Below are 18755 nucleotides of genomic sequence, written 5' to 3'. Positions count from 1 at the left end.
ATATTTCAACATATCTGTAGTTGTGTAGGCTAGGTAAGTAAGTCAGCCTGTGCTCCACATGGTTGAATCCTACATTGTGTCAGAAGGAGGATCCATACTCCACACAGAAAACAACATCACGGGTAGAGTCATGAGCACCATTGTTATAATACAAGCAAACATTTATTACAGTTGAACTTTCCTCAAATAATATAGATAATACATGTATATGTCATAGGAAGGACAATCAACTGCTCGACTTAAGGCAAATGAGACAAGTTAGGCAACATGTACACTTATATTCTACTCCTGACAACAACACACCAGGTTGGATATCTCCAAGGCAGCATCCTAATCTCCTGTAGTTTTCACCCTTGGCGTGGTCATCATCACAGTGGGGGCGTGGTCATAATCACAGTGAGGGCGCGGTCATCATCACAGTGAGGGCGCGGTCATCATCACAGTGGGGGCGTGGTCATTATCACAGTGGGGGCGTGGTCATCTTCACAGTGGAGGCGTGGTCATCATCACAGTGACGGTGTGGTCATCATCACAGTGAGGGCGTGGTCATCATCACAGTGGGGGCGTGGTTATCATCACAGTGGGATCTTGGTCATCATCACAGTGGGATCGTGGCGCCCACCATTGTTTGATATTTTATCTGTTTTTGAACATTGGATATTTTCCCTTTACTCTGATTTTGCTCTTAATGATGAAATGTTTAAAATTGTCTTAAGAAACAGGATAATCTAACTGCCAAATGCAAGAATGTCGCTATTTTTGTATTTCTAATCAGTGCCATAATCAAAAGGGCACAATTAGACACCAAGAGAAATCATACATAGGACATTTTAGGAACCCAATCTAGAACTTCTCAGAAAATAGCGATAACAAACTGTCATTGTATGCACTAAGTTGAACCTACAAATGAAATTTAAAAAATATCCTCTACAAGCAAAACCCTTAGCTTGTTCTATACGAAAAAATACAAATATTTCAGGTATATCTGTTCCATGTTTAAATAATGAAAATATTGAAGCAAAAATAAGTATGTTCGCAGATGACTCTCAATTACATGTTAGCTCAAGAAAGGGTATAATAGAAACCTTCAAATTACTTGTAAGGTATGAAAAAGCGTCTGGTGCAAAAAATTAATTATGTTAAAACAAAAGGAATGTACATTGGAGTTTGGAAACAAAGACCCCCACGTCACGATCAAATTAAGTGGGTTGAAAATATTAAAGCATTAGGGATAACACATGGGAGTAATATTAACAAAGAAATAATCTGGGAAGCAAAGCTACAGAAAATTAAAACACTTATAGGCAGATGGGAAAAACGAAATCTTACTGTACAAGGGAAAGTGTTAATCATAAAATCACTCTTACTATCTACAATAACATATGAGATAGCTCAAACATTAATACCTGTAAAATACAAACAAATAATCAATAAACTCATTTACTCCTTTCTATGGAAAGGCAAGGTCAACAAAGTATCAAAAGAAACTTGCTATAGAGATCACTCCAAGGGTGGGATAAATATGATAGATGTTGATATGATCTGTAGACAAAAAAGTATAAAAAATATTTATAAGCTTATAAATTCTGAGGTACAAACTTGGAATGCCTTAGGCAAATATTGGATTAAAAAATACGATGACAAGTTTGGTATAGAGTTTTTTTCATGTAAATGTAGTAGTATAAAATCTCTTGATTTAAGTAAAATACTATAGATCTCAGATTTTGGAGTGGCAGCACTTTTTGAAAAAAATACCAAGAACTCTAGCGAAAGATAGTGTTAAAAAACAAATGATTTTCGGCAATGATAAAATATTGTTAAAAAAATCCTTTGTTCTTAAAAAACTGGACTAAATCAGGAATAACTAGGATTGAAGACATATGGGACGAACCACACAATAAATTTATTTCATCTGACATATTGATACGAAAATTGATACAAAAGGAAAATTGGATATCACTGAGTTCTCCAAAGTACAAAAATCAATACCCAAAGATTGGTTAGAAAAACTAAAGACAGACGGTTCTGTTGATAATAAAAACCTAATATTAACGGAAAACTTTTACGCTCCAATACCAAAATAAAGACATAGAACCAAATAAATTATCAAACAAAATATTGCTTGATATCTTATTAGATGAAAAGTATCAACCTAAAGCACAACAGAAATGGGAATCTACATATGAAAATGAACACTTAAACTGGAAAAACATTTGGGAATTAACAAAAAAATCTATCGCAGACAGGAAGTGTAAAGAATTCCAGTGGAAATGTTTACATAACATAGTATCTACAAATTATAAGCTGTTGAAAATGGGTTTCACCGATGGAAAATGTAATTTATGTGATAATTATCTTGAAACTCAATCTCATTTATTCTACAAATGTAAATTTTCAGAAGAAATATGGGGAATAATTGCTCCTTTCATAGAGAAAGCTATAAATGTTGTTTCTCAACAAACAGAAGTTTACAGAATATCTGAATTGGATGTTATGTTTGGGTACCATAGTCTAAATTATAGGTCATGCGTTGTTGCAAATTTAATAATTCTTTCTACAAAATGGTGTATTTGGAAAGCTAGAAATAAGATGAAATTTGAAAATATTATTGAAAACAAAGAGTGTGTAGTGAACAATATTATACATTATTTAAAATTGAATTTTGAAATGCAAAAACGTAAAAAAAAAAAAAAAAAAAAGAAAATTCTTTTATTGAAGACTTACTGCACATTTTTGATACCTGATGAATATGTATGTGATATACTTTAAGATATGAATTGTTAATTTACTACTTTGTGATGTACCTCACAATATGAACGAGTGTGAAGCAAATCAAATTTTTGGTGAAACTCTTGTGAAAGATTTATTGTAATATGTACGATTTACTACTTATGTGTACAATACGAATGACTGAAAATGAAATCTCAAAAGCTTAATTAAAAAAAAAAAAATAAAGATATAACATGTTATTGCAAAAAAAAAAAAAAAATCCTCTAGTATTTCTAATGAAATATAGCTGTAACAATTAGAATAGCTCATAATCTGATGATAGTAGGCCAAAAATACCCTGCCACCACTCGGGACGGACCTGACAACCCTTCGGTCTTTCTCGAACACTCAACCGCTCGAAAATTCTATATAGCCGAAGCTAGTGAGACTCAACATATACATGTAAGATATCTCATAAGATACATGAAACATCTTATGTATTGAATAACATAACATCTCACTAACAAGTATCATCAGTATTTCTAAAACGGAATATGTCCCTCATCCGTCACAGCAAACTGTAGCTACAACACTATATAAAGCGGAGCATGTCCCTCATCAGTCACATCAAACTATAGCTACAACACTATATAAAGCGGAATATGTCCCTCATCAGTCACATCAAACTATAGCTACAACATTATATAAAGCGGAATATGTCCCTCATCCGTCACATCAAACTATAGCTACAACATTATATAAAGCGGAATATGTCCCTCATCCGTCACATCAAACTATAGCTACAACATTATATAAAGCGGAATATGTCCCTCATCCGTCACAGCAAACTGTAGCTACAACACTATATAAAGCGGAGCATGTCCTTCATCCGTCACATCAAACTGTAGCTACAATACTATATATAGCGGAGCATGTCCTTCATCAGTCACATCAAACTATAGCTACAACACTATATAAAGCGGAATATGTCCCTCATCAGTCACATCAAACTATAGCTACAACATTATATAAAGCGGAATATGTCCCTCATCCGTCACATCAAACTATAGCTACAACACTATATAATTCGTAATATGTCCCTCATCCGTCACTGCAAACTATAGCTAAAATACTATATAAAGCGGAATATGTCCCTCATCCGTCACTGCAAACTATAGCTAAAATACTATATAAAGCGGAATATGTCCCTCATCAGTCACATCAAACTGTAGCTACAATACTATATAAAGCGGAGCATGTCCCTCATCAGTCACATCAAACTATATAAATCGTAATATGTCCCTCATCCGTCTCATCAAACTATAGCTACAACATTGTATAAAGCGGAATATGTCCCTCATCCGTCACACCAAACTATATAATTCGTAATATGTCCCTCATCCGTCACATCAAACTATAGCTACAACATTATATAAAGCGGAATATGTCCCTCATCCGTCACATCAAACTATAGCTACAACATTATATAAAGCGGAATATGTCCCTCATCCGTCACATCAAACTATATAATTCGTAATATGTCCCTCATCTGTCACATCAAACTATAGCTACAACACTATATAAAGCGGAATATGTCCCTCATCCGTCACAGCAAACTATAATTACAACACTATATTAAGCGGAATATGTCCCTCATCCATCACATCAAACTATAGCTACAACATTATATAAAGCGGAATATGTCCCTCATCCGTCACATCAAACTATATAATTCGTAATATGTCGCTCATCCGTCACATCAAACTATAATTACAAAACTATATAAAGAGGAATATGTCGCTCATCCGTTACAGAAACTATAATTACAACACTATATAAAGCGGAATATGTCCCTCATCCGTTACAGAAACTATAATTACAACATTATATAAAGCGGAATATGTCCCTCATCCGTCACATAAAACTATAAAACTATATAATTCGTAATATGTCGCTCATCCGTCACATCAAACTATAATTACAAAACTATATAAAGAGGAATATGTCGCTCATCCGTTACAGAAACTATATAATTACAACACTATATAAAGCGGAATATGTCCCTCATCCGTCACTGCAAACTATAGCTAAAATACTATATAAAGCGGAATATGTCCCTCATCCATCACAGCATACTGTAGCTACAATACTATATATAGCGGAGCATGTCCTTCATCCGTCACATCAAACTATAGCTACAACACTATATAAAGCGGAATATGTCCCTCATCAGTCACATCAAACTATAGCTACAACATTATATAAAGCGGAATATGTCCCTCATCTGTCACAGCAAACTGTAGCTACAACACTATATAAAGCGGAGCATGTCCTTCATCCGTCACATCAAACTGTAGCTACAATACTATATATAGCGGAGCATGTCCTTCATCAGTCACATCAAACTATAGCTACAACACTATATAAAGCGGAATATGTCCCTCATCAGTCACATCAAACTATAGCTACAACATTATATAAAGCGGAATATGTCCCTCATCCGTCACATCAAACTATAGCTACAACACTATATAATTCGTAATATGTCCCTCATCCGTCACTGCAAACTATAGCTAAAATACTATATAAAGCGGAATATGTCCCTCATCCGTCACTGCAAACTATAGCTAAAATACTATATAAAGCGGAATATGTCCCTCATCAGTCACATCAAACTGTAGCTACAATACTATATAAAGCGGAGCATGTCCCTCATCAGTCACATCAAACTATATAAATCGTAATATGTCCCTCATCCGTCTCATCAAACTATAGCTACAACATTGTATAAAGCGGAATATGTCCCTCATCCGTCACACCAAACTATATAATTCGTAATATGTCCCTCATCCGTCACATCAAACTATAGCTACAACATTATATAAAGCGGAATATGTCCCTCATCCGTCACATCAAACTATAGCTACAACATTATATAAAGCGGAATATGTCCCTCATCCGTCACATCAAACTATATAATTCGTAATATGTCCCTCATCTGTCACATCAAACTATAGCTACAACACTATATAAAGCGGAATATGTCCCTCATCCGTCACAGCAAACTATAATTACAACACTATATTAAGCGGAATATGTCCCTCATCCATCACATCAAACTATAGCTACAACATTATATAAAGCGGAATATGTCCCTCATCCGTTACAGAAACTATAATTACAACATTATATAAAGCGGAATATGTCCCTCATCCGTCACATAAAACTATAAAACTATATAATTCGTAATATGTCGCTCATCCGTCACATCAAACTATAATTACAAAACTATATAAAGAGGAATATGTCGCTCATCCGTTACAGAAACTATATAATTACAACACTATATAAAGCGGAATATGTCCCTCATCCGTCACTGCAAACTATAGCTAAAATACTATATAAAGCGGAATATGTCCCTCATCCATCACAGCATACTGTAGCTACAATACTATATATAGCGGAGCATGTTCTTCATCCGTCACATCAAACTGTAGCTACAATACTATATAAATCGGAGCATGTCCTTCATCAGTCACATCAAACTATAGCTACAACACTATATAAAGCGGAGCATGTCCTTCATCCGTCACATCAAACTATAGCTACAACACTATATAAAGCGGAATATGTCCCTCATCCGTCACATCAAACTATAGCTACAACATTATATAAAGCGGAATATGTCCCTTATCCGTAACATCAAACTATATAATTCGTAATATGTCCCTCATCCGTCACATCAAACTATAGCTACAACACTATATAAAGCGGAATATGTCCCTCATCCGTCACAGCAAACTATAATTACAACACTATATTAAGCGGAATATGTCCCTCATCCGTCACATCAAACTATAGCTACAACATTATATAAAGCGGAATATGTCCCTCATCCGTCACATCAAACTATATAATTCGTAATATGTCGCTCATCCGTCACATCAAACTATAATTACAAAACTATATAAAGCGGAATATGTCCCTCATCCGTTACAGAAACTATAATTACAACACTATATAAATCGGAGCATGTCCTTCATCAGTCACATCAAACTATAGCTACAACACTATATAAAGCGGAATATGTCCCTCATCCGTCACATCAAACTATAGCTACAACATTATATAAAGCGGAATATGTCCCTCATCCGTCACAGCAAACTATAATTACAACACTATGTTAAGCGGAATATGTCCCTCATCCGTCACATCAAACTATAGCTACAACATCATATAAAGCGGAATATGTCCCTCATCCGTCACATCAAACTATATAATTCGTAATATGTCGCTCATCCGTCACATCAAACTATAATTACAAAACTATATAAAGCGGAATATGTCCCTCATCCGTTACAGAAACTATAATTACAACACTATATAAAGCGGAATATGTCCCTCATCCGTCACTGCAAACTATAGCTACAACATTATATAAAGCGGAATATGTCCCTCATCCATCACAGCATACTATATAAATCGGAGCATGTCCTTCATCAGTCACATCAAACTGTAGCTACAATACTATATATAGCGGAGCATGTCCTTCATCCGTCACATCAAACTGTAGCTACAATACTATATATAGCGGAGCATGTCCTTCATCAGTCACATCAAACTATAGCTACAACACTATATAAAGCGGAATATGTCCCTCATCCGTCACATCAAACTATAGCTACAACATTATATAAAGCGGAATATGTCCCTCATCCGTCACAGCAAACTATAATTACAACACTATGTTAAGCGGAATATGTCCCTCATCCGTCACATCAAACTATAGCTACAACATCATATAAAGCGGAATATGTCCCTCATCCGTCACATCAAACTATATAATTCGTAATATGTCGCTCATCCGTCACATCAAACTATAATTACAAAACTATATAAAGCGGAATATGTCCCTCATTCGTTACAGAAACTATAATTACAACACTATATAAAGCGGAATATGTCCCTCATCCGTCACTGCAAACTATAGCTAAAACACTATATAAAGCGGAATATGTCCCTCATCCATCACAGCATACTGTAGCTACAACACTATATAAAGCGGCGCATGTCCCTCATCTGTCACAGCATACTATAGCTACAATACTATATTAAGCGGGATATGTCCCTCATCCGTCACGGCAGCCTATAGCTACAACACTATATAAAGATGTAAAAAGATATACTCAGCATGCAGGCTTGATTCCTTCAGATCGTCTGTAACTTCCTAAATCGAACGAGAGTAATTAAAAATCGTAAACCAAAGGCTTCCGACGAACACAACGACTGTAGTACTCTGTCTCCCAGTTTTCTGGTCGAATACGATGTCGTATATCTATAAGGTATTATGTATATTAAAATCGAATTAGGGACCACAACTTCTCTTTGACTTGAAATATATATTATTCATGTTTTGGACGAGTCCATCTGTAGGGTGGAAACCACGTGCTTTTGAAAATATTTCTAAGGAAACGCTACTTGTACATTGCCCAATCTTTCTAAGTTTATCTTGTCTCAGTATCACTGTTATTCAAATTGGCAGTTGATATGATAATATTTGATCGTTCAGTTATGCAACTAAAGCTCCAAGATTCAACTAGCATTGCATTATCACATCAGGTTTGCAGTCTTATCGTGCTACTGTTATGGTTGTGATGTGTACAGAAGCGTTTTTCTAGTGAAGTACACGTAAGCCCAAGATAAAATATACCTGGGATTAAGTTCGCAAGATCTACCTGATGAATGCCAACTGGACAAACGCAAAATTTAACATGAAGCACTAGTGCTTGTAATTATCATTTGTGATTTTAATACAGTATTCACTATTCTTTAAGTTCAAAATTCCCCGCCTTTATCGTCTAAGAGACCTACGAACAGACTTATCATATACTTCCGCGTAAAAAAATAGTGCGTTGAATAATACTCTTCACATTGAAAATAATCTGCGCAATAAAAGATTTTAATACACATCAACAAATCTATAATTCATAATACATTTTTTAAGTTAAGTTTCTTCTGCAAAAGATAATTATACAAAATATTTTGAGAAACCACGGATGTGTGCATACCGCTAGTGCTAGCTGTATAACGGAAGGAGTCCCAAGACTCCAAGTGTTTATGGTTTACGAGCTGTGAAGGTTGAATACACAGCGTTCAAACGAAGAACTGATGAAAAAACCTGGTGTTGCCATAACATTATTTGTGTTCACATTCACTTGGCTGTTTGAATGAAGTGCTACAGTATCATGTTTATGCTGCACCGTGTCAGAGGGCGACAGTGATCGCGAGCAAAATTGCAAAAAAAACTACATCTATTAAAATTATTGACAACTGTCAAATCTCGCCATGTAACTACAAGGGGAGCTAACCTAAATTTGTTGACATTATTGTTAAAATTCATAGGTCAGTTGGCAGATATCATTTGATAAAGCACAACTGAGTTTGGTAATGTCATATACTGGCAACGCCAAATAATGGTAAATATTCAGGGATATATCCTAGTATCACAATTTTCGTAGAAGATGGGGGGGAAGAGAGAGTGCATTCCAGCAGAGTTCGTCGCCACAGTTTCAAAAGTATGAGCAGTCCACTTTTCCCAAACATCTTTATATATAAAAAAGGCGTTAAAAGTTTATTATTGCACGTGTCATCAAACACACACGTGTACCCAGATATAAATGCTGACTGTAATGTTGATGAACTTATCTCGAAAGTCCAGAACGTGGTACACAAGGTCAAGATGATCCGGGTCGAGATACTTGGTTATCGGGGGAGCAGACAGCAGGTAAGTTTAATACACTGTCTGGATATTACATGTATGTTTTATATACAACGTCACACATACTTACATGTTTATCAACTTTTGTGGATATTCATTCGAAATTAATGGACATGATTATTGCTAGTAGTTTATGCCAGACTAACAGTTGCGTACACCATTGTGTTTATCCAGGCAGTTTGCCCTGAAGTAAATATCAGTTAAGATAACTTTTCTTTAATGCTTGTATCAACAGGAATATGTATTTATTCCACGTGACAGACAATTTCGTAAGTTTTCCTAATGAAAATAATTTATTATCAGAAGATAGACGAAGAAGTAGATATATATGTAAAATTCTGTAGCTAGGTAAACAAAATACATAACGTTTATCTTACAGATAAATCAGTTGATATCATTGATTGTGACGTACGTAAGTCAATGGCCTTAGGCAGAAAGTTATTAGGGTCAGTAAAACAAAGAGAATGTAAGCAGGACAGTAAAACAAATCAGAATGTAAGTAGGTCACTAACAATGACCAGAAAGTAAGTAGGTCACTAACAATGACCAGAACGTAAGTAGGTCACTAACAATGACCAGAACGTAAGTAGGTCACTAACAATGACCAGAACGTAAGAAGGTTAATAACACTGACGAGAACGTAAGTAGGTCAATAACCTTATATAGAACTTATTGGTCGCTAAACTAAGAATAACGTAAGTAGGTCACTTACTATGACCAGAACGTAAGTAGGTCACTAACAAAGAACAGAACTTAAGTAGGTCACTAACATAATCAAAACGGCACAACTAGACATCAAGAGAAATCATACATAGGACATTTCAAGAACCCAAATCAGAACTTCTCAGAAAATAGCGAATATACACTTTCATTGTATGCAAGATACATCATATTAACAAGTATTATCAGTAGGTCACTAACACTGACCAGCACATAAGAAGGTTTATAACACTGACCAGAAAGTAAGTAGGTCACTAACAATGGCCAGAACGTAAGTAGGTCACTAACAATGACCAGAACGTAAAAAGGTTAATAACACTGACGAGAACGTAAGTAGGTCAATAACCTTATATAGAACTTATTGGTCGCTAAAACTAAATATAATGTAAGTAGGTCAATAAAACAGACTTAAACGTATTTTAGGTAGAATGTCAGGTCTTTACCCTAGGCAATATATAAGTAAGCCAATAAATCTAGGTTGAGCGCAGGTCAATAATCCTATGTAGAACGTGTGTAGATCTCTAACCTTATGAAGGTGTTTAAGAGATGAACCATAGGTAGAATATAAATAGGTCACTAAACCTAGCGAGAAAGTGTGTAGGTCACCAAACAAAGATAGAAAGCGCGTAGGTCAAAAACCCTAATAGGAACGAATGTAGTTCAGTTATCCTAAGGAGAACGTATGTAGGTCAGCAACCAAAGGTAGAAAGTATACAGGTCACAAACCCTAATTGGAACGAATGTAGTTCAGTAACCCTAGGGAGAAGGTATGAAGGTCACCATCAAAGGCAGAAGGTATGTAGGTAACTAAACCTAATTTGAACAGTTCTCTAACCAAAGATAGAACGTATGCAGTTCTCTAACATTTGGTTGAACGTAAGGAAGTCACTAAGCAAAGGTAGAACATAAAAATGGTCAGTAGCTCGAATGGAAACGTATATAGGTCACTGACCTTTGGTTTCAAAGCATGTGTATAACGAAAGAAAGTCATTAACCATACGTAGAATCATTTTAGATCTTTAACCCTAGGTAGAACGTAAAAAGATTACTAACCATAGAAAGAGTGTAAATATGGTAAGTAACTTTAGTTGGCACTTAAGTAGGACAGCAGCCCAAGGTTGGCCAACAACCCTAGGTAGAACATAAGTAGGACAGAAGCCCAAGGTAGGCCACCAACCCTAGGTAAAAATTAAGTATGACAGAAGCCCAAGGTAGGCCAACAACCTTAGGTAAAACATATGTAGGACAGAAGCCAAAGGTAGGCCAACAACTCTAGGTAAAACATAAGTAGGACAGAAGCCCAAGGTAGGCCACCAACCCTAGGTAGATCATAAGTAGGACAAAAGCCCAAGGTAGGCCACCAACCTTAGGTAAAACATAAGCCTAAGGTAGGCCATCAACCCTAGGTAAAACATAAGTAGGACAGAAGCCCAAGGTAGGCCACCAACCCTAGGTATAACATAAGTAGGACAGAAGCCCAAGGTAGGCCACCAACCCTAGGTAAAACATAAACCTAAGGTAGGCCACCAACCCTAGGTAAAACCCTAAGTAGGACAGAAGCCCAAGGCAGGCCACCAACCCTAGGTAGATCAGAAGTAGGTCATTCAATCTAAGCAGGACTTGTGTATGTTACTATGAATGATGTAAATAGGTCAGGAATACTTGTTGTAATATCGATAGGTCATTAACCCTAAGGCAATTGTAAGAAAGTCGGTAATCCTAGACAGAATGAGTTGACGTCAGTAACACTAGGTATAATATAAATAGGTCAGTAACCATGGTTAGAAAATAATAGGTCAGTCACACTAATTGTAATATAGGTATGTCACTTACCAAGGTAGACTTTGATAAAGTCGGTAATCCTAGGCATAGTACGTTTATTCACCTTGACCTACCAAGATAAGATCAGTTTCGTCATGTTTGAAAACTGACGAAATAAATTACTCTACTTGTGTAAACATCTGTGGTAGTAGCATACAAATGTGCGTTTTGGGTCCTTGTCGACTGACGAAATTAGGAATGGTTGGTAGGTGACTATCTCTAACAACTGTTTACCTCAGATGTCTTATCTGATAATGGCGGATTACTTCACTATTTACATTTAAAAAACATAATATGAATTTAGATAATAATGACACAAGGAAGCAACTTATTCTGAGAGCTTTCTGTTCATAATATTAACTTTAATACTTTTTATCAACAGTTTGTATCAAGTGTGATTTGGTAAAATAGTATGGATTCTCCATTTCTCTCTCTAAAATTTCCACTGGGTGCCTTTTTTCCTTGTAAAATGCTTATGCAATTCGTAGTTACTATAACGCAGTGTCTGCATTAATTAATTTTACTGACAAATTGTTATATCTAGTAAGAGATAGGCTTCTTATCAGGAATTCTCTCTTATATCCTTTTTTGTCTTTATGTTGAATTTAGCGTCTATATGTTTTCTGACTTAGTGTTTCTTTTCATATCCATAGTCGTTGAGTGACGTGTGATTTCTCATTAGTGTCTATAGTCTTGATATAATGTTTTTATTTAGTATTATGCTTGAAGGTTCAACTTCACAACCTCTGTAGTCCATTTTCTCGTGTGACGTAATACTTCTGTTTCACGTCTGTAGTCTTGCTTTATTACCTCAGCGTTTCTATGTTGCAAATTTGAAGGTTCTACATTAGTCCGTCTCTAAGTCTATTTTTCTTGTTATGTGAATGTTTTGTTTTGTATCACTATTCTGATGTGTTTAATTTTTGTTTAACTGGATTTAGAACTTGTGATGTATACATCCTAGATCTGAAATCTAAATATAGTGTACTTTCTCTTTCTGTTTCTATTTACAATCTAGTCTTTATCGTTGCTTTTGATCACATTCATATTGATGTTTGAAGGTCATTGGTAATGTTCGTAGTCCGGCTGGATATATCGTTGGCCGTGTCAGCTATTAAAGATGCTAAAGATATTAAAGAACATGACAGCAGATAGCCTTATAGAATAGCACTTGATATAAAAACTGGACTTGCTGTAAAATTGTATACATCCATGGGATGGAATTTCGTTTTCATTTTGAAGAGAAATATTTTCAATAATCATATATATTCACAGAAAATGTCACGAATCCTTGTTAAGTCTTTTGGACATCTCCACATCTCTAAAAAACATCTCCAAGAAATTCGCTCATCGTGACTTAAACTAGAGGATATGGCGACGGACGGCAAGAATAGAAATGGTGAAGTGAACGGTGTGAACAGTGTGAGGAATTCCATGGCAGATAACGAGACAAAGGTGGAGGAAGGGAAGAAGGTGGAAGAGGAACCGGACCATCCTATAGACAAAGGATGGGCGTGGGTCATCTTGGGTTGTAGGTTTCAACTATATATGTTTTGTTAGTATTAAGTGGGCGTGGGTCATCTTGAGTTGCACGTTTCAATAATACATGTTTTGTTTATTATTAAGTGGGTGTGAGTCATCTTTGGTTCTACGTTTCAAGAATACATATTTTGTTAGTATGAAGTGGGCGTGAATCATTTCGTTCTATTTTTGTTAATAAGGCCTGTTCCAATATCAATTAATTATCAGATGTCACGGATAACATTTAAATGTTGGAGAAATTGACAGTAATCACGAAACTATGTTCGAAATTTTTGGTTCAGAGATTTGGGAACGTACCATTGCTCACTTGGATTTACCAAGATTATCATAGTGGATGATGCAGAGACTTTCCAGAAAATCTGGCCTAATTCGGAAGCATTATGATATCATTGTTTGGCTCTACTGTATCTTACTCTATTTTTTATTTATATACGCTAATCATTTGTGTGTCTTTCTTCGATAGTGCTGGTGGAAGGCAATCCTGATGGACTTTTAGTCTATGAGGTTTCCCGCATCGTGCATGCCACGTTTTAATTAATTTAATTGTAACACGACTCAAAATATACACTTGTATTTCACTTTGTTTAAAAATTGTAAGATACATATGTATACCTTAACTAAGAAATTTATTTAATTAAGTTGTTTTATAGGTGCTATTTATATTGTGTGTCTTATTTGTACAATCTCCTTACACTTTTCTGGGGTCTGCGTTTAAATCTTTCTTTTGTTCAAATTTTGCCCTAGTTTGCCTTTTTGTCCTGGTAAGTTATTGTACAAATCTGATGTTTAGCATATGTTAAAGAAATTTTTTCATGAATGCGTAATAATACGTTTTAAATGCTGTTCAAAGAAATACCATGAACACATAACTATTAAATCGCACCTTCTGTGTTTTGCAGCTACCTGGTTTATCGCCTTTATCGTGATCGGTATTGCCAAATCATACGGAATCTTTTTTATAGAGTTCCTCAAGACATTTAAAGCTTCTGTATCTGCCACGACACTAATCACGACACTTCAAACTGTCGCGTACTGTGGAGCATGTAAGTGTTCATTCAACCATAAAGTCATATATATACAAGTGTGTAGCGTATTTTTGTTCTATTCCAAATTACCTGTGCTATACATTCTTGTAAATTTAGTGGTGAAACGAAATTAAACTAAAGCAGCACTTCAAGAGTTCTTTTGATCGGATTTAATTTTCCTTTAAGTTGTCTTGGTCACTTTAGTCACCTATCATCATTGCTGTACGAAATAAGAACATGATAGAATTTAATTGATCTGTCGGCTTACTCTGTGCTAATCCCTAAAGTTATGAAATTCGTCACGAATCTTTCATTTTAATTTGCTTCAGGAAAAACTAGTATATTTTGATAAATTAAGTTATCAATTGGAATCTCATATCAAACTCTATATAGATATTGTCTTAAAATTATTGTATGGTTATGATATTCGGAGAAAATAAGATCGAATTACCATAAAATTACCACATGAATCTCATAAAATCCATCATTATTACAGCGTTTATTTCAGATCAATAACAACCATTAAAATGGTCGAACGGTTCTTAATATGAAAACATGCTCCATGGCACATTTCTGATGACCTAAATATAACAAACACGTTCTGTATTAAAATTGAGAAGACGTATCCATGAAATATGTTCTGTTTCATATTTTTAATGACGTAAAAACATGCTCTCACAATGTTGATGATGTATTTTTGCAGCGGTACCAGTCCTCGCCATTTACATCAAGAGATATGACACTCGCAACCTTGCAATACTGGCTACGTTTGGATGTGCGCTTAGTTATGGATTGAGCAGTCTAGCGGATAGTATAACCTTCCTCTACTTTACTCAAAGCTTGTTATTCGGTACGATGTCCTTGCCATAGACTGCTATGGTAGAAATAAGCCCACTTTCCCGTCAACTTTTCTGTCCTGTATATTTTAAAAATAACATTTAAACCTTATTTATCATTGAAATTTTACTGAAACTCCGTGCAATGTTCACAGGTTGCCTTTCTCAACTTATACTAAATAATATTTTATAACATGAACGGTTAACCTCATGAACATGACGAAATCTTTATTAGTATGTCGAATTAGAATGTTGTCAAGGTATTCCAGTCATTCTGTAGTGATAAAAAGGACACCATATCGTCGGCAATTTTCGGAAGGGGTGATATTTCCACTATTTCGCGGTACACTAACGTGATCGAGAAAATTTATTCCTTGAAATAATGAGACACGAGTGCCTAAGATGTCATTTTACATCAGGTCGCAAAATTTTCACTAGGTAGAATAATGATACGATCGCTTTATAAGATAAGATTTTGACCCAAGAAAATAAGCAGCTATACGGTATGTTATGTAATGATGTATACTATTTTGTGACAAATTCATTTATTTTCTGTCGGTTTCAAGGAGCTATGAGTGCGGGCATCAATGCGCCTAATATGATTATTCTGGGAAAATACTTTAAGAAACGAAGGGGCTTTGCTATGGGGATAGTCGCCTCCGGGAACTCCTTGGGAGGATTCATTCTGCCTTATCTGTTCCGGTACCTATTTGATGAGTATGGACTGAGAGGAGCATTACTCCTGACATCTGGTATATCACTCAACTGTGTGACAGCAGCCTGTCTCCTCAGACCAACCGAATTCTACAGCAAGAAGAAAGCTCGCAAACCCAGCAAAACATTGGGCGTCGGTAACGAATGTAAAGAACAACAGGAAAAGCTTCTCGGTGATAAAGACAACCATATACCTGGAGTAGATGACAGTACCAATATTTCACTCTCACAACCTGTGTTGTCTACGGAGGATAAAACGATGGGCAAAACTAACTTCCGTGTAAGGAGTATCTCCTATAGTCCCGGTCACATAGACCCGACGTCATCTGTCAGCGAAAATAAGGGGTCATCATCCGTCCTATCATTGTCAAGTTTCACTCGGTATCTAAGTAATGGGGACATCTTTTCACTTTCACTCCAAGACATGGATATTATGCGGATTAACTCACAGCAAGAGGAAGTAAAAGACCAAACAAAGAAACCTCTTCAAGGATGTTGGCGACTCTGTCGATATCTAACAGAACGAGATATTTTCAACTGTAACTTATTTCGCAATAAGTACTTTTTAGCCTTTGTTCTTGCGCATTGCCTAGGCAGTTTAGCTCCTGCTTTCAACCACATCTTTGTGCCGGCGTACGCACGTGATATCGGAATCAGTGATCAGAATGTGGCCACTGTAGCATCGGTGATTAGTCTTGCCGATTTCTTCGGCCGGATTGTTGCTGGAACGCTAGCCGACGTTCCTTGGATAAGGAAGACCTATTTGGTGGCAGCGTCACAGTTTATAGTAGGAACAATGATGATATTTTCTCCAGTGTTCAATAACTTCTATCTTCTGGTGGTGTTTGCAGTTCTCTACGGATTGGTTGGGGGTGCTCTGTTCACCCTCTTTTCACCTATAATGATAGAAATGGTAGGCCTGACAAACTTTCCAAATGGGATGCTTGTCGTGTTAGTTCTTCAAGGCGTCTGGATCGGTGGCAACGCATCATTTATGGGTAATTATAAGTTTCCTTGAGTTTCCTTTTCCATCTTGAGTAAGTAAATAGTTATAGGTGTAAAATGGAAAAATTCATGGATGTCGAACGATTTATGAAAAGAATAATTAATATGTGTCGGAAAACAAAGTACAAAACTACAAGGGAATTCCGACATGTCCACAGAATTTCACGATTGGGGTAAACGTTTATGAATAACACTCCTTCCTCTAGGAATTCTTCAGGGATGGTGGAGACCAAGAAAATTTCCGTTGGCAATAAATCAACCTATACAAGTATAAAACATAGGAGATTTTGGAGCGGAGGGACATCTGCCTTCCGCACTGCTCACTTTTGCAATGTAACTCAAACAAACGCATTTTGGAACCTTGAAACGCTTCTTTTAAACGTTTTAACATTTTGAGTGTGAGAATATGTCACATTGAAACACCTCTTACCGTTGTTCATTGTAATTGGTTCTTGATGCTCTTCGTCCTACAACCAGTAAACTTATCCAATATTGCAAAAACGTTGATAATTTAAAATGAAAACTAATTATTTCTTAGAGAATGTGTAACTTATTTCTTTATTATTATAGCATTTCTTGTTATAGAAAATGGTGAAGTGTGAATCCTTTATGAATGCTAGGTTTTTGTTTAAATAATGGCACGGTAAGAATATATACACATGACGTTCAATATCGAATATTGTGACGTTTTGAATTATGTGGTAGGTAATCATCATTGACCTCTAGAAGGACGTAGCAGCTGTATAAGACAGGTGTCTTTGTTAAATTGGCTCCACCATATCTAATTTTTTATTTGTATCTTTTTACAATCTTCGAGATTGTAAGTGGTAGACACTATTGTTGGCCTTTTAGTTCCTGTGGTTTGGTTTCATTTGGCGCGGTTTAAAATATACACATGTACATGATCTTCTTTTGATCTGGTTCAGAATTGAATATTATGTTTTTTAATTACTGGGTACTGGGTAAGTATATCTTCCTATCTGGATTTTGACATCTAATTCTATCAATTTGTCTCGGTCGCTTCATAAGTTTCAACAATATAAGCTCCTATCATCACTGAAGAGAGTCCAAGAAAGACGGTAGAGCTGTATGATGTTTTTAAAATCATTATTATGCAACAGTGCTAAATTCTAAGTGGAGTTGTTCACTTAAATGTCGCTTGTAAATAATTGATACTCTTGTATTTGCAGGTTACCTGCGGGATCTGACTGATTCCTATATTGTTAGCCTCCAGTACATGGGAGCTACCTCTTTTATATCAGCTGCAATATTTATCACAGTGGAGGTTGTCCGGAGGTGCACTGCGCCAACGAATCAAAAGGATTCCGTTTGAGGACATATAACAACTTACACCATTGGTCTGTTTTACTAGTTATAACAAAGAAATCCTAACCATAGCCCGATGTAACACGGTGTTACTTTCAAATATGATTAGATTGCTACAGTATTGTTTTAGTACTGCAAAGTTATCTGCTCTAGTAAGCGGGGTATTGGTTGTTTCATCATTAGTTTACGTCAGACAATTAAATCGATTTCGCGTGATGTTACTCTCACATGTCAAATAGATACCTGCTCACAAGAACAGGTAACTCTTTGTATTACGGA

At 35.9% G+C, this 18755-nt stretch overlaps 1 protein-coding gene across 1 annotated transcript; it reads left to right on the top strand.

The window, feature by feature from the left end:
- The first annotated feature begins 13399 nt into the window (after positions 1–13399).
- On the top strand, positions 13400–18483 carry LOC132558128 (monocarboxylate transporter 9-like). The gene is made up of 5 exons (XM_060222659.1): positions 13400–13559; positions 14470–14613; positions 15299–15445; positions 15998–17143; positions 18341–18483. Exons 1-5 carry the CDS (start codon positions 13400–13402, stop codon positions 18481–18483), a joined length of 1740 nt encoding a protein of 579 aa, XP_060078642.1.
- The last annotated feature ends 272 nt before the right edge of the window (positions 18484–18755 follow it).

Source organism: Ylistrum balloti, unplaced genomic scaffold, assembly GCF_031769215.1.
Source record: "Ylistrum balloti isolate Yb309-2 unplaced genomic scaffold, AGI_CSIRO_Ybal_v1 Utg370758, whole genome shotgun sequence".
Lineage (NCBI taxonomy): Eukaryota > Metazoa > Mollusca > Bivalvia > Pectinida > Pectinidae > Ylistrum > Ylistrum balloti.
Note: the sequence above shows the minus strand (reverse complement) of the source record. Positions and strands in the feature narration are given on the sequence as shown.